This window comes from Carcharhinus amblyrhynchos, chromosome 4, assembly GCF_965287045.1.
Source record: "Carcharhinus amblyrhynchos chromosome 4, sCarAmb.v2.hapA, whole genome shotgun sequence".
In the NCBI taxonomy this organism is placed as follows: Eukaryota; Metazoa; Chordata; class Chondrichthyes; order Carcharhiniformes; family Carcharhinidae; genus Carcharhinus; species Carcharhinus amblyrhynchos.
The window spans coordinates 101,329,281-101,355,596 of NC_137327.1; the positions used below are offsets into that span (position 1 = coordinate 101,329,281).

The window sequence follows — 26,316 nt, forward strand, 5'->3', positions numbered from 1 at the left end:
GCCACTGTGAATGTGTCAATTTGTCAGTACCATAATCGGCGCATACGCAGTAGCCCTGCAATGATGGCTTCCGATTGCTGGTCAACCCAGCGAGCTCTGCAACGTTGGCTCTCCACTCCCCGGCACCCCCCAACCATTCCCGGGTCAGCCTTGACCGCCCACCCCCGACCCAACACAATCTCCACCCCAACCAATTTTACCCGCCCCCGATAATAACCACTCCTCCCCACAGTGCCAATCTGACCCCATTAGCCCACCCCGATCGCTGCCCTCCCTCCTTCCCTCACCAATCCCTATGCAGAGTGGCAACGGGACTCCCCACGACCACCCCCTAGGCCTCACCCCCCCATATGCTTGCTTCCTTGGCATTAGCACTTTACCCCTTTGGCAGTGCGGGGGTGCAGGCTGGCACTGCCTAGGTGCCAATGCCCAGGGGGCACCACCCGCACCACTCAACCCCCTATCATTCTAGCAGAGTCGGGCTATTAGTTCCCCGAAAGTGGCTAGCTACTGTAAACCCTGCCGGAATAGATCACTCCCGGAGGGCAGATGCTAGCGGGCCCAAAAACGTCAGTCCCAGGCCTGTTACTAGCATTTAAATGATGATTTAAATATTTAACCCACCTTTCCGCCAATTTCTGGCATGGAGAGGATGCCACTAGAAATGCATGCTATGAGACACTCTCACAGCGGGAACGCATGTACGAATCCTGTGCATCGTTCACTGCAGGATTCCACTAAAAAATTAGCATAGCGGGATGGGAGCTTCGCTACCCACCTTCCCCCACCCCACCACCACCACACCAACATCCCCCTGCTGTCAGGTGAACTGGCTGTAGTTCCCCATTTCCACTCCCTCTCTCGATTCTGAGTGGTGTTCTGTTAACTTCCAATCCACTGGAAGTATTCCCGAATTTATAGTCTTAAATCAAGCGCTCAACGTACAGAGTTTCTTGACTGCATCATGCAAAGCTACCTGCGGTCTTCCCCTCCAAATGTCATCAGTCTTACACCAAGCATTTACAACCACTTTGCAGGAACACCAAACTAAGCAAAGACACCTGCAAAACCACTATTAAGGGAATGCACAAAGGTAAAGAGTTGGCATTGTTGAATATGTCTTCAGATAAATTTGTTATGAAATGGATTTTTTGGCGTGACTTTTAGTACTGCTGCATCACAGCGCCAAGGACCTGGGTTTGATTCCTGACATTCCCTGTGTCTGTGTGGGTGTCTTCACGTGTTCCAGTTTCCTCCCAAAGTCCGAAAGATGCGCTGGTTAGCTGTATTGGCTATGCTAAATTCTCCTTCAGTGCATCCGAACAGGCACCGGAGTGTGGCGACTAGGCGATTTTCACAGCAACTTCATTGTAGTGTTAATGTAAGCCTACCTGTGATACTAATAAATAAACGTTCAAAACTTTGAAAAGGGGCATTGTGATAATCTGTAGCAAAGGGATGAATTGGTAGGGAATTGTGGAGCAACTGTGGCATGAGAATGATTTCAGGGGAATCAGAGTCTGTTAACCTCTTACAGAGTCAGTTTGGAGCAACAGGATCCTGGATATCTCCTCATTTGCTCCTCTTCCAGCTCTTGTAGTTCTGAAAGAAGGCCTATACTCTTATGAGCACCAAGTTGTGTAGCAAGTCCAGACCACAAGGACTTGGACGCTCCAGCGAGTTTGTACGGCTTTCCTTATACACAGTGTATGGACAGGTAGGAGTGGAACATGAGCAATATATACAGCAAATAAGCCTCCCCACTGTGCTCCAATATGATCAAACTGGCTGACTACTGCAGGATGAAATCATTATTGCTGCCAGGATAGTAGGTATTCACTAATATATTGCTGTGTTCATGACTGCATACTCCAACTGCATATCGAGTAGTTCCACGTGGTTCCAGTATATTTCCCTGTTGAGACATGGGGCCTGAGTGTCTCGTAAGTGCAGTCAATGGCTTCCTACACCATTGGAAATCCCTCCATCCTGGAAAAGTTAAGTGCTTGCTCCTCCTGCTTCTCTCTGGTTAGAGGGAAGATAATGCAATTGCCTTTCCTTCCATTTTACTTCCTTGATGCAGCATGGCAAACCTTCAGATGTTGGCGATATCACTAGGAATGATTTGCTGGTGCGTAAGTTGAAGGCCGCGGTGATCTTCATGGCCATAGATAGTGCTGACCTGGCTTCACACTACAGCTGCAAATTTGATCAGAGATAGTATGGTACAGTAAGCACCTTCTTGATGAATTCTAACTACCTCTGACAATGTCCCTGGCTGAGATGGAGATAGATGACGTGCCCTGAAAACCCAAGGTGGTTATAGCTTTCTATGGAGAGCCCTCCTCCCTCTATGCATAATCTCCACGCTGCCTACGTTCTACACTCCTGCTGTGCTGCAGCCCAAACATGGCTACAATGAAACCCCCTATGAGTGATGGCAGGTTCTGTGCTGACAAGCCTTCAAACACCACTGAGTGCCTCGGCTAAGTACTTCCCCTAACTCAGCAACAGCAAAACAAAGTCAAATACACCTCACCTAAAAGTCCCATAATGAACCCTTTAAATAGAGCTAGCAAGGACGTGTCTGTGTTCAGCGGAGTTAAATGAGGGCATTGTCAAGAACTGTAAAGTTCAAATGGCACATCAACATTAGACTAAATGACTTCACAATCTCTTCACTCTATACGTATAAACAGTACAATCGGGCTTACATTCTTACAAGTGCAGAACTGTTTTGAACTGGGAGATTATCGATTTTCAGCAATTAAAAGAAACTCCAGGAATAGTGTTATCGCCCTGTGGAATGGATTTCATGATTTCAGTGGTGTGTGTGTTCAATGCCTTTGTCAGAACATTAGTTGGAATAAATGCAACTATTTTAAGGACAAAGCTTTGTACTGCAGTAAATGGAACCCTGCAGTCAATTAATCGATTTGTTAAAGCACCAGTTAATCCACATGATCTCTCCTGTATTTCCGTGTTCTGCTGTTGTTGATCTTCTCACATTTTAGAACGAAATGTTCCGAAATGGTCTCAGATTACAAAGATAGACATCATGAAAGGGCAGGATTTAAGTACAAGAGATTGCATCAATGATGCCATAATTGATTTTATTAGCATTCAGTGAACTTTAGCGCTGTATTACTGAATCTCAAACAAACTTTTTTTTAAAAAACACAACTTTATTGATCCACACAACACAATTCTAGAAAGGAATCGCCTCAGGTGATTACTGCCATTAAAAATCCACGGGATAGTTAGTGTTTAAAGCATTGCATACTTCAATTATTTTACAATGCACAAAACACTAAGAAATTAGTTTGGAAAATAAGTTAAAGTTTATATCGTTACTTCAATATTTTTAATTAATGCAGTGGGAAAGAAAGGTAGCTCAGTCACCGTCCAATCCAAAAGCATTTGAATTCAGTGGTGGAATGGATAAAAAAAAGCATAAGTTACATTATTTAAAGTTTACATTTTTATATTTATTAGTGCAGTCATCAATTTTCCACAATTATTAAATCTTTTTTCCAATTAACAAGAATGCAGTGGTTTCGCGAATGGTAATAAGAGGGTAACGCAAGATGCAACACAGGTCAATCAGGCAGGGTGAATGTGGAAAAATAATTTCAAGAGTGAAATAAGATCAAAACACATCAACTGCTCTTAAAGAAATACATCATAGATATACCCTCACAAATACAACAAGTGCATGTATCTAGCACATTTTAATGTAAAAAGACAAGATGTATCACAGAAGAGTAAACCGACAAAAAGTGAACGTCAAGCCAATGATGATGTTAGGAAGGGGAACCAAAAACTTTGTCAGAGGGTTTTGCGGAATGTCTTAAAGTAAGAAAAGGTTGAAAAAGTTTAGGGAGGGAATTCCAAAGCACGGGACCAAGATGCTTTACCAAGAGTGGGACTAAGACAGGATAGAATGTATAAAATTCGGGACTGTACAAGGAATGGAGAAGTCATAACGATTGACTTCCAAAATAGGGAGTGGTCAGATTAAGTGATCAGACTAAAAAGGGATTTAAACATGAAGATATGAATTTTATTGATAAAGTCAAATTACCACCTCTTTTTGGGGTTGTTATTGACCTTAGACTTTAAACTTCCTTTAAACACGTTCCTAAAGTAAATCAAATCATATCACATTAGCAAGGAAGCTGAAAAACATGATTTAAGACCCTCAACTGCTGAACAACTTTAAGGGTGGCAAATGGAATATGAAGGAATCCAAGATAACATGAAGCTTGGATGATTAGAACCATTTCAGCTGCCCCAATGGAATCCATATTGAATGGGAGGAGGCTCTCTCTATTAAATACTAATCATAATACAAAGTAAAGATCTTTCTAGTTATTCTGAAGCCATATTTTACATGGCTGTAATCATTGAAGGCTTTTTCCTACCTTGATATAAATTCTCCACCTGAACATTTATCCAATAATGTAATCAAAAGTAAACTTGTGGTAAAATCTTTATCCAATCCTCAAGTAAACCATAGTGGATTAGTAAAAAAAAAGTACATAATCCTTCAGAAAACATAAATTTACTGACTCAAAATGATAAATATTTGCCCAAACCATTTGAAATTCAAACACCAGAGTCTAGGGAATCCATTACAATTCCAGCATAAGTCATGGAAAACTTAGACATCATCATTGATGATGGTTAGGGCCATTTGCTTACACTCTTGGGCAACAAAAGATTGCACAGAACTTCATTATTACCTTTGTGAAACATGCAATCATCCATTTCTATTACCTTAATGCTTAATAAGCAGACATTTACACTTTCAGTTCTTTAAAAATTCAATAAAAATGCAGCATAACAAAATTTGAGATGGAGATTGTTTTCCACTTAGATAAAGAAATTAATACATTAATAATAATATGCTTCCTTTAAGCTTCTAGTTCACTTGCCATTTATTTTCCAAACAACACATCAATTATCCCGGCAAGTATTTAAAACTGTCAAGACTGGCACATTTGCAGTCAACACCAGCACAAATTAAGCTGTGAACTTTCACTCAGTTGCGATGACTTTTCTTTAACAATTCTTATGTTCAAACCACAGCTGGTCAGAGCAAAGACAAGATCGCATCTGCTACTCTTCCCTCACCCCCACATCCCCCAGGTCTGGAATTGGGGGCTGGGCAGCTTGCAATCTGGTGACAGTGGCAAGTTTTAGAATTGCAGATTTCTTGACTAATAAAGTGAGAGCTATATCCCGTTCCCTGAAGTTTACTTCAAGTATAAACTGAGGAAGCAGAAGTCTGCTTATAAGGCATACCTTCTCTTCTGTGCTTAAATTAAAAATACATTGCAGATCCCAAACAAAGGATTGATCAAGGCCACTGCATTTTAAGACTCTTACAGCATTTACTCTCCATGTTTGTGCACAAGCCTTGTGAGTAATGTGAAAATATGACACAACTGGCAGTGGTGCTGTATTAACAAAGAAATAGAATCACATATAGCAAATATCAACCTGGCACTGGCCATCACAGTGATAACACTGAGTCACACTGCTGATTCTGATTATTTTTCCAATTTGGTTTGGCTACAGTTCGGATATTTTTCATGTTCAAGGGGATAAGCACCTCCTTTACCCTGCATAATGAACTGCCAGGTAAATTCATTACCTTTTCTCTGCAAAGGCATTCTTCCCAGAATGAGAAAACACAACCCAATTTTGTTTTAAAAGTCACTGATATCCATCAACCTCCTCATCTAACTAAATGTTTGCTTTACTTGAATGCTATGGGCCACCTGGACACTTGCACGGTTTCTGGAAGTAAATTTTACCCAAGTAACCACAGGTAGAGACTGTTGTCTGAAAGCAAGTCGTCTCTCACATCAACATGCTATCACTGATTCAAGTTCTCTCAAATCCTTAGTTAGTTACTTGGTGGTGGTGTTCTGGCGTGATACAGCAGAATGCACTCTAACAATCTCTTCATATTTTGGTGGCGGGTCACTGTATGGTGTACTTGTCTCCTCTCCACTGCTTTCCACATGTCCAGTAACCTCTTCATATGAAGGTGGGGGGGTGGCATTGGACAGTCTAGAAGAGACTGACGCAGATTGTTCCTGCACATATAGAGTTCTGTTTGATGGTGGGCCACTGGGTTCACTGCGTTCTAACGTAGGTCTGGTACCCTGCTCATGATGAGATGGGTCTGTCTGAGCATGCGACGTCTCCCGATGCACAAGGACCCGAGGCAGGCTCCGTGTCGTGCGGCTCGTCAGGTACCTGCTCTGAGAGTATGTTGGCCGACGTCGAGTCGCCTTTTGCAGCTGACACCTCCAGATCACAAAGAGTGCAATAACAATTAATAATGCTACACCCAGGAGAGGAACGACAACATAGATTGCATCAGTGCGCTCCACACGTAGGCCAGAGTTGTTGCTGGGGGTAGTGTATAAATTGCTGGCATATCCCTTCCAGAACTCCATCTTTAAAAGAAGAGAAAGATTGCAGATTTGAAACCAGCCCTCGATTTTGTCATGTTCATATGTTACAATTATTACTTGCTCCAATCTTTAGCAAACCAGAAAAGATTTCTCAGCTAATGTGCTAAGTGTTTTAATTAAGCCTCCTCATGTTAATGAATTGATACTTACAAGATTCCCTAATCCAATGTGTTAAGACTGTCCTTACCTGGTCTGACCAACAAGTGACTGAAAAACCACAGCAATGTGATTACCTCTTAACTGCCCACTGAAATGGTCCATTAAGCCACTCCAATGCCAAGGCAACTTAATAAACATCTGTAATTTTTTTTAAGCTGTAATGAAGCATCTCAGAGTGCAACATGATCAATGTAAAAAACTGGAACATTACTGCACTGTGATGCCTATTTTGAAATTTTTTTTCAGATCATTTGCAAATAAAGAATACTTTTGCAAAAAGAAAACACTACCACCTTTTGAGCAGCAAGTAGTGATGAGAGGCAATCCAAAGGAGATTCATCAGGCTAATTCCTGAGATAAGAGGTTGTCCCATCATGGGAGACAAAGCAGCCTGGGTCTGAGTTTAGAAGAGTGAGAGGTGACCTTATTTAAACATACGAGATCCTGAGGGGCTTGACAGGGTGGATAATGAGAGGGAAGATGGATGTTTTCTCTAGTGAGAGAGTCTTGAACAAGGAGACAAATAAAGGGCTGCTCATTTAAAACTGAGGTGCACAGAAATTTCTTCATGCAGGGTGTGGTAAATCTCTGGAATTCTCTGCCCCAAAGGATAGAGTCAGAGGTTTACAGCATGGAAATAGACCCTTTGGCCCAACTGATCCTTTTTTTTAAACCCCTAAGCCAGTTCCAATTGCCTGCATTTGGCCCTTATTCCTCTATACCTATCTTATCCATGTAACTGTCTAAGTGCTTTTTAAAAGACAAAATTTTACCCACCTCTACTGCTACTTCTAGTAGCTTGTTCCACCCTCCAAGTGTAAAAATCGCCCCTCTGGACGCTTATGTATCTCTCCCCTCTCAGCTTAAACCTATGCCCTCCAGTTTTAGACTCCCCTACCTTTCAGGAAAGCTATTGACCATCTAGCTGATCTATACACCTTATTTTATAGGCTTCTATAAGATCACCCCTAAGCCTTCTATGCTTTAGAGAAAAAAGCCCCAGTCTATCAAGCCTCTCCTTATAACTCAATACCATCAAGTCCCAGTAGCATCCTGGTAAATCTTTTCTGCACTCTTTCTAGTTTAATAATAGCCTTCTGTAATAGGGTGACCAGAACTGTACACAGTATCCTAAGTGTGGCCTTATCAATGTCTGGTACAACTTCAACAAGACGTCCCAACTGCTGTATTCAACGTTCTAACCAATGAAACCAAGCATGCCAAATGGTTTCTTCACTACACTGTCCACCTGTGACTCCACTTTCAAGGAGCTATGAACCTGTACCCCTAGATCTCTTAGTTCTATAGCTCTCCCCAACGCTCTACCATTAACTGAGTAAGTCCTGTCCTGGTTCAATCTATCAAATGAATCACCTCACATTTATCTAAATTAAACTCCATCTGCCATTCATCAGCCCACTAGCTCAATTGATCAAGATCCCATTGCAATTGGAGATAACCTTCTTCGCTGTCCACTATGCTACCAATCTTGGTGTCATCTCCAAATGTACTAATCATGCCTACTAAATTCTCATCCAAATCATTAATATAATTGACAAATAACAGTGGACCCAACATCGATCCCTGAGGCACATTGCTGGTCACAGGCCTCCAGTTTGAAAAACAACCTCTATAACCACTCTCTATCTTCTGTCACCAAGCCAATTCTGTATCCATTTGGCTACCTCGCCCTGGATTCCGTGAGATTTAACCTTATTCAACAAGCTATCATGTGGTAGCTTGTCAAAGGCCTTGCAAAAATCTATGTAGACAACATCAACTGCATTGCCCTCATTTACCTTCTTGCTTATCCCTTCAAAAAAAAACTCAATCAAATTTGTGAGACATGATTTTTCACTTGCAAAGCCATGCTGACTGTCCCTAATCAATCCTTGCCTCTCTAAATGCCTGTAGATCTGTCTCTCAAAATACCTTCTAACAACTTACCCACTACAGATGTGAGGCTCACTGGCCTGTAGTTCCCAGGCTTTTCCCTGCAGTCCTTTTCAAACAAAGGCACAACATTTGCCAACCTCCAATCATCAGGCACCTCACCTGTGACTATCGATGATTCAAATATCTCTGCTAGGGGAACTGCAACTTCTTCCCTAGCCTCCCACAATATCCTGGGATACACTTCATCAGGTCCCGGGGATTTATCTACTTTATTGCGCTTTAAGATTTCCAACGCCTCCTTCTCTGTAATATGATCCCATATGCCTCCTCCTTCTTCTTCACCAGGCCTCAATATCCCAAGTCATCCAGGGTTCCCTACTTCTACCAACCTTGCCCTTCTCTCTAAGAGGAACATGCTTACCTGAACCTGTTCACACTTCTGAAAGCATCCCACTTACCAGACATCCCTTTGCCTTCCCACAGACACTGTCAATTAACTGTTGAAAGTTCCTGCATGATACCATCAAAATTGGCCTTTCCCCAATTTAGAATTTTAACTTTTGGGCCAGACCTATCATTCTCCATAGCTACCTTAAAACTTATGGAATTATGGTCATTGATCCCAAAGTGATCCCTCACTAACATTTCTGTCACCTGCTCTTCCTTATTTACATAAGAAATACATAAGAAATAGGAGCAGGAGTAGGCCATCTAGCCCTTCGAGCCTGCCCCACCATTCAATAAGATCATGGCTGATCTATCGTGGCTCAGTTCCACTTTCCTGCCCTCTCCCCATAACCCTTAATCCCCTCTCTTATCAAAAACCCATCAACCCGCGTCTTAAAAATATTTAGCGAGGCAGCCTCCACCACTTCAACGGGCAGAGAATTCCAGAGATTCACCACCCTTTGAGTGAAGAAGTTCCTCCTCAACTCCGTTCTAAACCACCCCCCCTTTATCTTGAGGCTGTGCCCCCTAGTCCTACTGTCTTTTTTGAGCGGGAAGAGTCTCTCCACCTCTATCCTATCCATCCCATTCATCATCTTATATGTCTCAATGAGATCTCCCTTCATTCTTCTAAACTCTAACGAGTACAAGCCTAGTTTATTCAGCCTCTCCTCATAGCTCAACCCCCTCAACTCCGGTATCAGCCTAGTAAACCTCCTCTGCACTCCCTCCAAGGCCAAAATATCTTTGCGCAGGTGTGGCGCCCAAAACTGCACACAGTACTCCAGCTGCAGCCTCACCAATGCCCTATACAGTTGCAGCAAGACCTCCCTACTTTTATATTCAATCCCCCTCGCGATGAAGGCCAGCATCCCATTCGCCTTCCTGACCACCTGCTGCACCTGCAAGCTGGGTTTTTGCAACTCATGCACAAGGGCCCCGAGGTCCCTTCCCAAGGGAGATCAAGTTTTGCCTCCTCTCTAGTCAGGCCATCCACATACTGAATGAGAAATTCCTCCTGAATACACTCAACAAAATTTCTCTCCATCCAACCCTTTATTATTATAGCTGTGCCAGACAATGTTGGGAAAGTTAAAATCCCCTAACATTACCACCCTATTTTTCTTTGAGCTATCTGTAATCTCCTTATACATTTGTTCCTCAATTTCCCACTATCTGGGGGGCCTATAGTACAACGCTCTCAAAGTGATTTCCCCCTTCTTATTTCTCAGTTCTACCCATATAGACTCAGTGGACGAACTCTCATATATATTCCCCCTCAGTACTACCATAATGTTTTCCCTAATCAAAAGTGCAACTCCCCCTCCTCTCTTACCTCTTGTCCTATCGTTCCTATTGCATCCATACCCTGGAACACTGAGCTGCCAGTCTTGTCCTTCCCTTAGCCATGTTTCAGTAATTGCTATAAAATCTCAGTCCCATGTATCCATCCATGCCCTGAATTCATCTGCCTCGTCCGTCGGGCCTCTTGCATTGAAATAAATGCAGTTTAATTTGGACTTCCCTTGCTCTCTGTCTTAAATCTATGTAGACAACATCAGTAGTGGAGGCTGGATCATTAGAAGTATTTAAAGAGGAGGTGGATAATATTTGATACAGATGAATATAAGGTAATAATGGAGGGGCATGTGATGTGTTGTTTCTGTATGATGTGGGAGCTGGTGGACCCCAGGGTCCTTCCCAGTGACCATGTCTGCAGTAAGTGCAGGTTGCTGGAGGAGCTCCAGCTCAAGGTAGATGAGCTGGCCTCTGAGCTACAGACACTGAGGCTCATCAGGGGGAGAGAGGGTGCCATTGTCAATGGGGTGCAAGTGACATCCACCCCCCCTAGACTGGCTAACTCTAAGGGTCAGGAAGAGCGGAGGAAGGGGGGTGGGGAGCGGATGCCTCAGCCTCTCAAGCTGCATAACAGGTTTGAGGTTCTTGCTTCCAGTCTGGACGAGAACGAGGGAGGTAAGGTTGGTGAGCAAACTGCACACAGTACAGTGATGCAGCAGGACATAGGCAAAGAGAAGGTGAAAAGGAACGTAGTAGTAATTGGGGATAGTGGGGTGAAGGGTATTGACACCGTCCTTTGTCACAATGACAAAGTGCACAGAAGGGTGTGTTGTCTGCCTGGTGCTCGGGTCCGGGATGTCACATCTGGGCTGCAGAGGAACCTGGAATGGGAGGGTGAGAATCCGGTCGTTGTGGTACATGTGGGTGCCAACGACGTAGGCAAAATGCGAACTGAGGATCTGGGGAGGGAGTATGAAAAGCTGGGAATGGAATTAAAAAGTAGAACCGACAAGGTGGTTATCTCTGGGCTACTGCCTGAACCAAGTGCAGACGGGCGTAAAGTTGATAAGATTAAGGAAGTGAATGGGTGGCTCAGGGATTGGTGTGGGAGGAATGGGTTTGAATTTATGGGGCATTGGCATCAGTATTGGGGTAGGTGGGACCTATTCGGGTGGGATGGGGTTGGTCTGAACCATGCTGGGACCAGAGTCCTGGCAAATCGTGTAAATAGGACTGTAGACAGGGCTTTAAACTAATTGTGGGGGGGGGGGGGGGGGGGGGTGGAGGTGGTGGTGGTAGGTAGGTAGGTGACATTACGGGGTCTAAAGTTAAGGAGATGGTACAGGTAAGGGAGGAGGCTGAGGATGTCCCAATAATAAAGGGAGTAAGGGGCGTGAGTATGGTTGGTGGCGTTCTGGCAAATAGGGTCCAGGTGAAGGCACTTTATCTGAATGCACGAAGCATTCGGAATAAAGTGGATGAGCTGGTGGCGCAGATCAGCACAAATGGATATGATCTGGTGGCCATTACAGAGATGTGGCTGCAAGGTGACAGGGACTGGGAGCTGAATGTCCAGGGGTATCAAGTGTTTAGGAAGGATAGGCAGGAGGAAAAAGGCGGGGGGGGGGGGGGGGGGGGTGCGTAGCTCTGCTGATTAAGGATAGCATCAGGGTGGTAGCAAGGGATGATATAGGAACCAAAGAGCAGAACGTGGAATCGTTGTGGGTGGAGATTAGGAACAGCAAAGGGAGGAAGACGCTGGTGGGTGTCATCTATAGGCCCCCAAATAACGATCTGGAGGTGGGGCGGGCTGTTAACGCGCAAATAAGTGCGGCATGCAGGAATGGAACGGCCGTAATTATGGGAGATTTCAATCTGCATATTGATTGGTCGACCCATGTTGGACGCGGTGGGCTCGAGGAGGAGTTCTTGGAATGCTGCCGGGATAGCTTCCTTGAACAGTGTGTGTTGGAGCCGACGAGGGAGCGAGCTATCTTGGATCTGGTGTTATGTAATGAGGCGGGTAGAATTAGGGACCTTGTGATGAAGGATCCTCTTGGGGAGAGTGATCATTGTATGGTGGAGTTTCTGGTGCAGATGGAGGAGGAGAAAGTGGGTTCCCGGACACGCGTCCTTTGTTTGAACAGAGGGGAGTACGGTAGGATGAGAGAAGAATTGGTGAATGTTGACTGGGGGAGTGCGTTGGAAGGTAGGTCTGCTGAGGAGCAGTGGAGGATCTTTAAGGAGATCTTTCTTGGTGCTCAGCAGAAATTTATTCCGATGGTTAAAAAGGACCGTAAGGGGAGAGGTAATAAGCCATGGATAACGAAGGAGGTGAAGGAAACTGTTAAATTAAAAGCGGAGGCGTTTAGAGTAGCTAAGAGTAGTGGGCGAGAAGAGGATTGGGAGAGGTTTAAATGTCAACAAAGACTGACAAAGAAGTTGATAAAGAAGGGTAGGAGAAACTATGAAGCTGGGCTAGCGCTTAATATAAAAAAGGATAGCAAGAGTTTTTATAAATATATAAAAAGGAAGAGGCTGGCTAGGGTGAACGTTGGACCCTAAGAGGATGAGAGGGGGGGCTTAGTGGTAGGGGATGGGGAAATGGCTGAGGTCTTGAATAACTTTTTTGTTTCGGTCTTCACGGAGGAGGACGTGAATAATTTGCCGGGTGTTAGCGATGGAAAGGTGGTAGGACTGGAGGGTCTCAATGACATTGTTGTTACTAGAGAGGTGGTGCTCGACAGACTGGAGGGACTGATTGTGGACAAGTCCCCAGAACCGGATGGAATGCACCCGAGGGTTCTGAAAGAAATGGCGGAGGTGATAGTGGATGCCTTGGTGGTTATTTTCCAAACGTCGCTGGATTCCGGGGAAGTGCCGGAAGATTGGAAAGCGGCTAATGTTACACCGTTGTTTAAGAAGGGTGCCAGGCAAAAGGCAGGGAATTATAGGCCGGTTAGTTTAACGTCTGTTGTAGGTAAAATGTTAGAATCCGTCATCAAGGAGGAAATAGCGAGGCATCTTGAGGGGAATTGCTTGATAGAGCAGACGCAGCACGGTTTCGTTAAGGGGAAGTCGTGTCTGACAAATTTAGTGGAGTTCTATGAGGATGTGTCTAGGGCGGTGGATAGAGGAGAGCCGGTGGATGTGGTCTTTCTTGATTTTCAGAAGGCGTTTGACAAGGTACCTCACAAGAGGTTATTGCAGAAGGTCGGGGGCATGGAGTTGGGGGTAGGGTGTTAGCGTGGATAGAGGATTGGTTGTCAAATAGGAGGCAGAGAGTGGGGGTCAATGGGTGCTATTCGGATTGGCGGTTGGTGACTAGTGGAGTGCCCCAGGGGTCGGTGCTGGGGCCTCAGCTATTTACCATTTATATAGATGATCTGGAGGAGGGAACCGAGTGTATGGTGTTGAAATTTGCTGATGACACCAAGATTGGGGGAACGGCAAATTGCACGGAGGGTGTGGAAAGTCTGCAGAAGGATCTAGATAGGCTGGGCGAATGGGCCAGGAAATGGCAAATGGAATTTAATGTTGGCAAGTGCGAGGTGGTCCACTTTGGTAGGAATAATGGTAGGAAGGACTATTTCTTACATGGCGAAAAACTGCAGCAGGCGACGGTGCAGAGGGACCTCGGGGTCCTTGTGCAAGAGTCGCAAAAACCCAGCCTGCAGGTGCAGCAGGTGGTCAGGAAGGCTAATGGGATGCTGGCCTTCATAGCGAGGGGGATTGAATATAAAAGTAGGGAGGTCTTGCTGCGGCTGTATAGGGCATTAGTGAGGCCGCAGCTGGAGTACTGTGTGCAGTTTTGGGCGCCGTACTTACGCAAGGATATTTTGGCCTTGGAGGGAGTGCAGACGAGGTTTACTAGGCTGATACTGGAGTTGAGGGGGTTGAGCTATGAGGAGAGGCTGAATAAACTAGGCTTGTACTCGTTAGAGTTCAGAAGAATGAGGGGAGATCTCATTGAGACGTATAAGATGATGAATGGGATGGATAGGATAGAGGTGGAGAGACTCTTCCCGCTCAGAAAGGACAGTAGGACTAGGGGGCACAGCCTCAAGATAAGGGGGGGCGGTTTAGAACAGAGTTGAGGAGGAACTTCTTCACTCAAAGGGTGGTGAATCTCTGGAATTCTCTGCTCGTTGAGGTGGTGGAGGCTGCCTCGCTAAATATTTTTAAGACGCGGGTTGATGGGTTTTTGATAAGCGAGGGGATTAAGGGTTATGGGGAGAGGGCGGGAATGTGGAACTGAGCCACGACAGATCAGCCATGATCTTATTGAATTGCGGGGCAGGCTCAACGGGCTAGATGGCCTACTTCTGCTCCTATTTCTTATGTTCTTATGTTCTTATGTAATGAAAAAATGGCACAGAAAAGGAGTGAGGTTGGCATAGATCAGCCATGACTATTGAATGGCTGGGCAGGCTTGAAGGACCTACTGGCCTACTCCTACTTCTATTTCTTGTGTTCTTTGGAGGAAAGGAGTGGAATCAAGGAGAAGTTGTTTAACATGAGAAAAAGTTAGTCCAAGCTGAGGAATTTGGTCAAAGATTGGGACTAGCTGGGCCTCTGTTCAAGGAAGTAGTAGAAAGCCCTCAAGATATCTTGCTAGATGGACAGAGGCATAGAAATATTGGCTGACCATGGTAAAAAGGAGATGGTTATGGTTATGGTTAGGAAACTGGAAATTGTTCATGCAGCAGAGGACATTGGAAGAATAGTATATATACTTGGGAAGAAACTGTACAAGGGGAAATAAAAACTGAGTCAGGACAGGAAGAAATCAGATTTGTGTGGCAAGAACATGTTGAATCGAAGGGTCTTCAGGGTAGCTTACCAAGTTCTTGAGGAGGAGGCAACAGTAGGTTGTTCAGGGTTTGAATGACCATGACATTGTAGGCCATAGATGGAAGATCTCTAGGGGATATGTGAATCAATGATAGTTTTGGAAGCAACAGTTGCTTATATGAGGTTTGGCAACAAGGTTGGAAGTCATGGTACATGGTAAAAGGTAAAATAAAGGTATATTAAACTTGGAAATAGTACAATACTGATTCACCAGAATATTTTCAGAATTCCAAATGTTAAATTATGATGAGAAATTGCATAAACTGGAGTTATACTCTTTTACTACAGGTGGTCAGGAAGGTAGCTTGATTGCTATTGAAAGAGATCATTAGAGTGGATACTTCTTTCACAGTTGGTAATCTAGAAATTTAAAAATTAAATATAAAAATTAAAGCCAGTACTTTCGGGAGAGATATTAGGAATACTTTTAATGGATGTTAATTCAATTAATATTTTTAAAACAGTAAAATTGATAGATTTTGTTCACCAAATATACTCAAAGATAATGGAGCCATCACAAGTGGAAGGTGTTAAAGCACAGATCAACCATGATCCCACTAAATGGTGTAACAGGTTCGATGGGCTGAATTATCTTCTTCTGTTTCTCTATTTATGCTTTCCCATCAAGCAATCTCAGGTAGGATAAAGCACAAGTTATGTACTGGACGAAACTTCTTCAACTTTGTCCCCAGAATATGCCTTTGTACAAACAGAAAAAATCTTTTGCCCCCTCAAAAGTGTAACAATACCATTTTCATTTTATATACAAGGTTCTGAGTAAGATTGCAGTATGTGCCAAAATATTAGGAACTTGTTTTCTAGAATCTTTACAAGTGAGTGGAGAGTGGTTTTTATTTCATCAATCTACGTTAGATTCATATAGAATTTGCAGACATGCTAGGACAATATACAAAGCAATCCTATAGTATGCAAACTTTAACCCAAAAATATCTTTAGAAATCTTGTTCACACTGGATATACCGTCAGATTAACCAGTCATGAATGTTGCTAAACACCATTTTACTGCATAAAACAGCAGCACCTCAAACCCTAACTCATTCAGCTCAATTGATCCCATTACAGATAACAAAAGGCATCGTTAATATTACTCTTTTATGCTCAGTGGCATTTTGCAAAGAGACAATGTAATTGCAGTCATGGTAATAACCTCATTGCAAAATTGTCCTGACAACTTTCCAAAAACTGCAATGCCTCTTAAAAACTCAAATTACTAAACATTGCTTCTAGAGCACAAAGCTTATACAGCAAAAATCTTTTTTTTTACTAAAAATCAAATTCCTTTGAGAAATGTCTATAAATAACACTTGGGAATACATGGAATAATAATATCAATTTAGATTAATGATGTTTGAAAATAGAAACAGTTACAGGTGTCAGGAAAAACTGGGCAACAAATGCTGATCTTAAATTTTTATTTGTTACGTCAGCTTTCTTCTCCTAACAGCTGATGCTAGCATATGCTCATAATGGTGTCAGAAACCTGAGGATATCTCTAGTCATTTTCATATGTAAACCTTGACAATTAGCAGCAGCAGACTAGTGAACCATGAACATCAGAGGTAATTCAAACCCTGCATTCAATTGACATTCACATATCAGAATTTCTGAGCTGCATATCTTATCGTAACTGGCAGAGTGAATGGTGACTGACTTTTTCTATCCCAATGCTGTGGGCCACATGGAGGCAAAGTGGTTACCAATGCTGCCTCACAGCTCCAGGGATCTGGGTGCAATTCCCAGCTTGGGCCACATATGGAGTTTGCATGTTCTCCCTATGTCTGTGTGGATTTCCTGTAGGTGCTCCGGTTTCCTCCCACAATCCAAAGGTTAGATGTATTGGCCATGCTAAATTGCCCCTTAGTGTCCTGGAATGTGTAGATTAGAAGGATTAGCAAGGTAAATATGTGGAGTTATGGGGATAGGGCCTAGGTGGGATTATTGTTGATGTGGACTCAATGGGCCAAATGGCCTCCTACACCGTAGGGATTCTATGATTCCATTCAAAGGGTCTCATTGCCCTCTTAATGCCCAACTGGATCAGTTCAGCTCACTCGGCAACAACTGGGATCAAATTTCTGACATTACTTAATTGTATGGTTAAGTACTACTTTAGGTGGTGTATTCCCATCCAAATCAGTACATCCACAGCAGTACCAGGAACAATATCTGGTATCAGTGTGGAATCTCCCAAAAATTCAAGATTCACATTTAATTATGTGGGAAGAAGTAAGTTTTGCATATTCACAATAATGACCTGTAGATGAAGTATTAATTCAATGTTATGTCAAGCAAGGTAGTGAAGTCAGAGGAACATACCGTTTTCTCATTGTCCTCAAACACTTCCTTTGCCTCTTCATACACACAAATCTCTTCCTTACACTCCCGCTCAATGCTTCCTGGTCGGATCTCTTCTAGAAAACCATTTGCCCTTGGAAACCGCTTCAAAATGGAGTTGGCGTCTTTGGATGTGAGAAACACTACAGGGGCAAATGGGAATATTTAAACCTTACTAGTACATTTCTGAATTAAAAAAAAGATTTTCAATACCTGAATACACAAACAGTGCATCTTGCAGCAATTAGCGAGATTAACTCAAGCATCATAAGAACAGCATCTAGGTCATCTGATTTGGCTTCCTAAAATATATACAGACCTCATGGAGCTTACCATTCATAAATCAAGACAAAAGATATGCTGCAAAAGTTGGTCCACATTGAAAAACAGGTTCTAGCATAATGAAATATACTATATTGATCTGGGGCCTACCTGGTCTGGCACTAACCACAGATTAGACAATATCTTCTTCCTGGTCAATCATATTGGCATTTTAAGTGTATGTTTAATAGACTCCAATGAGATCCTTTAACATGAATATAGGTAAAGGTATAATTTATGAAAACAAAATATAGCTAAACACACGAAATACTGAAAAATGAAGAGTAGATCAGCCAGTATCTGAAATAAAAGACAGTCGTTTGGTTTCAAGCCTTTAAGAAATTAACAAACACAGAATTGACAATAGTTAAGGCAATAACAGCAGACCATTCTCAGGGGCAATTGGATATGGGTAGCAAATGCTCACATCCCACGTTATGAGGGTAGTATAGAACTTTAGTATGAGATCCTTCATTTTAGTTTTACTATAATAAGTAGACTAGATTAAGGTAATTGTAAAGTGCCTTTTTTTTCCATATATATATATATATATCCACAATGTTCTTAGAACAATATATGCAAAGCTATTATAAACTACAAAGATATTATAAACTGTATAATCACAAATTAACCAAATATTAAACTGTATTTTCAATATATATGTATTGTGCGCCTTGGCCAACTTTGTTCTGAATGCAGCATGATGGGAAACAGTGGTAGACAGGCTGAATTCTTTTAATCCAATAGAGCATAGAAAGGCAGCTTTCATTGTCTGTTTTTGGATATGCAAAAGGCAAGTTTAATCAAAGGCCTGCTATTTAAAGGGAGTGAATTTGTTCCTGGGTAGTAATGCTGGAGCAGTCTCTCAAGCTGATAAAAAAAGGCCCAGGTTTCAACAAAAGAGTGAGTCCTTTCATCAATTTAAAAAAAACACAGATATTGGCTATGACCTTGGTTACTGGTAATGACATGGGTTAGGTTTCCTAGGTAAAGGAGAAGGGACCTACATGGGCAATAGGCTAATAAGCTCCTATTCCTGTTGACAGGTGGAATGTTATTGGCTGAGGTAACAATGTGTGATGTTGTGATCAGGCCCTCAAATCTGAATGATGAGACTGGGTGGAATGTTAAAATGTTAATAATAATATAATTTTACCTTGGAATATTAGCTCAGAGGACATTCAACCATCACTGACTGCCTCTCTCCTGATGCATGCATTAGCAAATAAATTCCTTTTTGTTCTTTAACTATATACTGTCTTTTGAAGTCCATGTATTGGTTGAGTGAGGTTCAACAAGTACAGAGCACCCCAGGGGATACCTGAGAAAATCAATCCAGTTATATTTTCCTCTAAATCATTTATATATGTTACAAACAGCAAAGGTCCCAGCATTGATCTCTGAGGAACACCACTTGTCACAGCCCTCCATTCAAAAACACACCAAGTCCCTATATAGTTGCAACAGCACTTCCCTATTTTTATACTCGATTCCATTAGTAATGAATGCCAAAATTCCATTTGCCTTTCTTATTATCTGCTGCACCTGCATACTAACTTTTTGCAATTCACGCACAAGGACACTCAGATCTCTCTGCAGTGAAGCATTTCTCTCCATTTAGAAAATAAGATGCCTATTTATTTCTCCAACCAAAATGGATAACCTCACACTTAGATTTGAGACCAAACCATTGAGTGATTTCAAGAACAAATTAGATATAGCTCTTGGGGTTAAAGGGATCATGAGATATGGGGTGGAAGATGGGATCAGGATATCGATGATCAGCCATGATCAAAATGAAAGGAGGGTAGATCAGACTAGAAGGGCCAAATGGTCTCCTTGTGCTTCTATTTTCTATGTTTCAATGTTAAATTCCATCTGCCAGATTTTAGTCCATTCACCTATCCTAGCCCTATCCATTTGTAAATTACTTAATTCCTCATTATAATTTGCTTTCCCATCTATTTTAGTATTGTCTGCAAACGTGGCTTTAGTACATTCTATCCCTGTACTGAAGTCATTAATATAAATTGTAAATAATGGGGGCCTGAGGAACAAACCCTATGGTAGGCCACTAGTTACAGCTTGCCAAATTAAAAAGTTATCCCCACTCTTTGCTTTCTGTTGGTAAGCCAATCCTCTATCCAAACTAATATATTACCCCCAACCATGTGGGATCTTACCTTTTGTAATAATGTTTTATGCAACAGCTTATCAAATACTTTCTAGAAGTCCAGATACACTACATCTGCAGAACCTCCATTATCCACTTTGCTTGTTACATCTAGCAAATTAGACAAACATAATTTACCCTTCATAAAACCATGTTTACTCTGATATGTTGCATTTTGCCTTTCTAAATGTTCCATTACTACTTCCTGAATAATGGATTCCAAAAGTTTCCCAATGAAAGATCTTAAATTATCTGCCTTTATTTTCTGACTTCCTCTCTTTTTTAACAAGAGCATTATATTAGCCTTCTTCCAATCTACTGGAACCTTTCCAGAATCCATTGAATTTTGGAACATTATAACCAATGCCTCCACTATCTCTGCTGCCATTTCTTTTGAGACCTCATGATGACCTTAGGCTAACACTGCCCAAATCCTGTGAAGGAATGGCTGAGCAGACAGCTGGGAGCAGCAAATGGCAGAATGGATGGCATAAAGCAGGAGGGAACATGAAGCAGACAGCAGAGAGTGGGAAAGAAAGTGGAAGGTCTGTGAAAAAGGATTGCAGGCAGGGAACACACAATGAATTCAGCATTGGGAGAGACTGCACATATGCCAGCAGATGAGTAGGAGCCAAGTCCCAGGTTGGCAGCAGGAGTTCAATGTTCCCAGAATCAGTACTAAAAAGTTCTATCTGAAATGGAGAGATACAAGTGCCAGTGCAGAGATGGAGCTTCTCCATGGGCAGGGAGGAGATAACACCACTATCAAAATTGAAAATGCATTTCTGACAACTAGTACATCACAGTTTTTATTGGCCATCCCTGACTTTGAGAAGGTGGCAGCAAACTGCTGCAGTCCATGTGGTGTAAATACACCCTCCGGCTGTTAAGATGATAATTCCAAGACTTTGACCCATTGACAGTGAAGGAACAGCGATGTGGTTCCTAGTCAGAATGGTATGTGGCTTGGAGGGAACGTGAAGGTGGCAAGTTCCCATCATCTGCTGCCTTGGCCTTCCAGGCAGTCAAGGTTGCGGGTTTGGATAGTGCTGTCAAAGCAGCCTTACAATGTTGTATTTATGTATTTTGTAGATGGTACAGAATACTGCTACCGTGTGTCAATGATGGAGGCAGTGAATGTTTAAGGTAGTGGATTGGATGCCAATCAAGTGGGCTGCTTTGTCCTGGATGTTGTTAAGTTTCTTGGATTTGTTGAGCCTCATTCATGTGGGCAAGTGGAGAGTATTCCATCACACTCCTGATATGTGCCTTGTAGATAAAGGGCAGGCTTTGGAGAGTCATGAGTTACTCGCTGCAAAATTCCCAAGCTCTGACTGCTCTTATAAGCACAGTATTTCTATGACTCAAGGGAACCTGAGGCAAGAGAACAGTTCATAATGACGTGGATGTAGCACAATTCATCCTCCCTCCTAGAAATTAAAAAAAATTCTCATGTAAAACACATAATTTAGATAATTTAAAACACATTGTTTAGACAATCCTAATGCGTTAAACATGTAAACATGTTTGAACATTGTAGTTTGAAATCTGCAGGAAAGCAAAAGAAAGCAAAAATAATGAACATCCCAGCCTAAGAGATAGTGAAAATAGTTCAAGATGTAGTTGCTTAGTTGAAAAAGAAGATGCAGACAAAATCCCTATCAATGACAAAGATTGATTCAAACAGCTGGTTACTGCAGAGTCAGCTTCTGTTATAAACGTATGAAAACAATAGTAAATAAACAACCGATCCATTCAATTGATCAACACAGTCACGATTCACAACACGGGCCATGCAATCTCCTAAGAGAGGGAGAGAGAGAGAGAGCGAGAGAGAGAGAAAATATGATTAAGAAACCTAGAGCCAATCTAGGAGGAAAATATCAGCTAACAATCAGAACTGTTTTAGACGACTGAAACGAGCTGAGAAGATCACATTGACCAGGATTTATATCATTTATCACCCCACCTACTTTTCTTTGCCATGATCTCTGCCATAGACAGGAATTGGTTCGGCTCTCTTTTGAAAAGTGCAAATCAACACAAGCCAGCAACTTGTTCTATAGGACCACTGGGAAAAGAACAACCTCCCAACATGCAAGATCGTTCTGCCCTTGAGCAATTTGAAGAAAAGCCTCTGCACCTCCCCCTTCAATCTATTGATTGAAATAATCTGGGAATATGAATATAGTCTAGTTCCATTATAATCTTAAATACCTGTGTCAAGTTGTCCCAGAACATTTAGATCACTCAAGTAGACTTAGCTTTATAAGCTAATCTGGGTAGCTGTGGTGTTTTAAGCTGGGTTTCATTTTTGTCACACTCCTCTGAAGCTTTTTCAAGGCTTTGTTCCCCTTACATAAGAACATAAGAAATAGGAGCAGGAGTAGGCCATCTAGCCCCTCAAGCCTGCCCCGCCATTCAACAAGATCATGGCAGATCTGAAGTGGATCAGTTCCACTTTCCCGCTTTCTCCCCATAACCCTTAATTCCCTTGTCTATCAGAAACCTATCCACCCGTGACTGAAATATATTCAGCGAGGTAGCCTCCACCACTTCAATGGGTGGAGAATTCCAGAGACTCAGCACCCTTTGAGTGAAGAACTCTGATCTAAACTGCTTCCCCCCCCCCCCCACCTTATTTTGAGGCTGTGCCCTCTAGTTCAGCTATCCTTTCTAAGCAAAGCTTTCTAAGCTTTCTTTTACGTCAACCATGATGTAAAAGAAACAAAGCTGACCCTGGTTATCTAAAAGTGAGACATAACCAAAGCCTCAGACAAAGAGAAAATGTTTTAGTTTGAATTTTCCTGGCAATTTCTAACATAAAAACTGCCCAGGCTTCTATTGGAAGATTCATAAACATTACATATTTTGCTAAATTCACAAAGGACACCAGACTATAAATCCTCCAAAGGTAATCAGTCCCTCACTGGGAAAATTGAAACAATGCTATTGCTGCAGAAAGGGATTTAAAATATTGCAAATTTAAGTTCTGAAATTAAGTCATTAACAAAAATGATTCTACTCACTTCTTGCTTGCCTGCAGTAGTTCTTCCCTGGGTAGAACACATATACCTGTCAACAAGACAGGAGTTGTTAGTAGCAATAGGCAAGTGGCCAAGTCAAACCAGAAAGCCGTAAACATGGTAAAAAGAACTGTTGATCATGGGAAGTAGCTTAAATATGTTCATTAATTGTTAGCCAGTTATTAGGTCAAACATAATAGTACCATAATCCAGAGACTGACAAACTCTGTTTATAAGCACCCAATTGAACACCAGATTGTCACAGAAAGAGATCTCTGTTCATAAAGTTACATTATGAGGAGATCGTATCAAATGTGACTTCAGTTCTCAAACTATATTTTACATGACTCATGAAGGAAACCTATCTTCAGTGCTTCGGATCAATTAAGAAATGACACTGCTGGCAGTCCAATGTTAAAACTTGCACAAATTAACCTAAATCAACTGCAGCAATCTTCAGACATGCAAATTGTAGTTTTGGTGATATGCATTGATTTTCTTTAAATATTTCTTCTCTCTCAATGTTTCCCTAATTCACTTTCCTGAGTGAAATGAAGTCTGGAAGCATGTTTCAAATCTAAATATAACCTATACATATGCAGGGGAGCACATTCTTTGAAAATAACTCTTACTGGAGAACCTGATAGTGGTAGAAAGATACTAAAATGAAGCAAACTTGGCAGGAATGAAAGGCCCAACTAAATGCAAGCCTCTAAATATTTAGGGTGAGAAATCTGACTTGTTAGTACCATTTTTTTTTGAGAGACAGAGTGTCCTTGAAACTTCAAAACTTCCCTCAACAAACACACACACTCTTGGGGTGAATAAAGCTGAATTCCAAATTTGTATGTTCACAGTGAATAGCTGCTAGAAGTATGCAGATCATGACATATTTGATGCCAGATGTGTCATTGCACTCAACAATGTTCCAGCCAACATCCTCTCTTAACCTTGCATACACATTCAGCAGAAGGAAGAATCCCTCTACAAGCATTATTTAAAGGGATCATCAACTTAAAAGTGTGTTGTTGGTTGATTTCTTCTGGCTTTTGCTCTGATTCTATAAGTGTTTGGTGTTTTCTATAGTTGTTTCAAGTTAGAAAAGCTTATAGAGAGTGGTATAGCAGGTAATGAAGGACTTTTGTTGCTAATTTCAAGGCTTTTAAATAATTGCCCACAGACATGGGTGCAACAGTAGGCATTCCCTCTTAGGACATGACTTGGAGAATGAACAGAGGCCACAGAGAAAAGGACAACCTGCTGAAAAGAATGCTGAACTGGCAATGAGACTTACCCGCTGACCACATGGAGAATGATAGTGTGTAATTTATGCAAAGGTGCCAAACATATATACAGTGATAGCTACGCTACCCCATAAAATGTCATGCAACAGACTATTGGCATAGAGAAATACTTCCACTGTCTCAACTGCTTTGGAGAAGCCTTGCAATACTCAGGAGAGAATGTTGCAATTCATCCAACTCAAAGATTAGCAAACATAACCCCAATTCCCCATTTATCAACAGTCCCATATCACAAATTCACTCTGTCACTAAGCATGTGTGTCCAATTGGTCAGAAAACAACAATAAAATCTAAATACTCAAATATACATTACAAATTAAATTTACAAGTGAAATCATGCATTTAGTATACAAATATTTACTAATCACCTTTGAGCATTCCTCAAGTGCCTGTCTTCTGTGTGCCTTTTCCTGCTTAATACACCTATGAGGTGCTATCCCAGTGGCTGTTGTACAATTGGTGGAAAGCTACTGAGTTTCAGCGGGGAAGACAGCAGATGGTCTTGCAGGATGACCTTGAGCTGTTCTGTACAATGTACAGCTTCAGACTTTACCATCACAGCACTAGTGCCAGCAATATCGACTGGCTGGCTGGCAGGCAACAAGGGCACTGGTGGAATGGCAGTGGCAGAAAGCCAAATGCAGTTTTTTTGAAAGACAACAGCAGTTTTGTGTTCCATGCAGCCAATGTCACTCCTCTGAGCAGGCACCTCAGCAATCCTGGTACCATGTTGAAGGTCAGATGGCTGAATGGTTGTGTGACACACTGCAAGAGCCTTTGCACAGTCTAGCTTGCATGACAGCAGTCCAAATTTATGGGGCAGCATGCTCATCTTGGGTGCATTCAATCTGAGGTTCACTGCAGCGCCCAGGTTTAGGTGGCTTCTGCTTGTACTGTAATCAGCATCAATAATCAGCCGTAAGATTATGTGCTAATGGAATTGGCCACCATCTCTGCCCTGGAAAGAATGGGTTCAAAGCTCCACGCAAAGCCCAATGCCAAGTTGATTCTGAACTACTCTATATTCAACTTCAACTGCAGGTGGCCTGACAGGCTCACCAATGCACCGGTATTTTGTTGCACTTACCCATCAGCATTCATCCAAAGAGCATCCCTAGTTTGTCCTAGTCCAAGTTTGATTACAGCAGCGGATCCTCACCCGCCAGTGAGCTGGCACTTTTCGCTATTCTTGCCCTGGCTGCAGATGACTTATGCCTGGTGTTGCACCAAATGTAGATAGAAATTTCTTCTCATCTCAGTCCTAAAAGGTTCACCCCATATCCTCAGACTGTGAGCCTTAGTTCCGAACATCCCATCAGAAACAGCCTTCTTGCATCTATCCTGTCTAGTCCTGTTAGATTTTTATATGTTTCTATGAGATTGCCCCCTCATTCTTCTGGGTGGAATTCTCCCAAAAAAATTTGAAGTGTTAAATTCATGGAAAAACTGGAGTAATTTACACTTCTTTTCAATGGAATTTCACACTAGAATCTCCCACACTCTGTTCAATGCAGAGGCCACCAGTATGAATATCATTAGATTTCAGGGGGCTGGGGCTTATTTCCACATGGGACGGAGAAACCTGCGGGCCTCTGCGCAAGCACAGTCATCCCAAACCATAACCTTCCATTTGCTGGCCAACTCGTTCACTAGCCAGCCCAGGACCTCCACACTGGTGCCCCCCCAATCCCCTCATGGCCCTTATCGTGGCCCCCTGACTATTCCTGGGCCAGACTCCAACCCCCAATCCCCGACCACCCTGATCTCCAGCCCCACCCCAAAAGTACCAATCCCCCCCCCCCCCCCCCCCCACCCCAGCCTGATTGCTGGCCTCCCTCCTGCCCTCATCGATCACAATGCAGAGTGACAGCAGAACCTCCCCACCACCAATCATCCCTAGGCCATGCCCCTAATAGGCTCTATTTTTAATAGGTCCCATCCTAGGCCACACCTCCTGATGGGCAGTGCCAAGGTGTCCCCTGGGCATAGGC

At 42.6% G+C, this 26,316-nt stretch overlaps 1 protein-coding gene across 2 annotated transcripts in view; it reads right to left on the minus strand.

Annotated features, from left to right (window-relative positions):
• Positions 1-3,189: 3,189 nt before the first annotated feature.
• The window catches only part of prrg3 (proline rich and Gla domain 3), a 79,132-nt gene continuing 56,005 nt past the window's right edge, over positions 3,190-26,316 (minus strand). For both annotated transcript variants that reach the window (XM_080187688.1, XM_080187689.1), the window contains exons 2-4: positions 23,025-23,070; positions 17,484-17,644; positions 3,190-6,473 (exon numbers count right to left, since the gene is read on the minus strand). In XM_080187688.1, coding sequence (XP_080043814.1) covers positions 5,919-6,473; positions 17,484-17,644; position 23,025 — 717 coding nt within the window. In that variant the 5' untranslated portion in view covers positions 23,026-23,070 and the 3' untranslated portion in view covers positions 3,190-5,918. The remainder of the gene's footprint in view (positions 6,474-17,483; positions 17,645-23,024; positions 23,071-26,316) is intronic.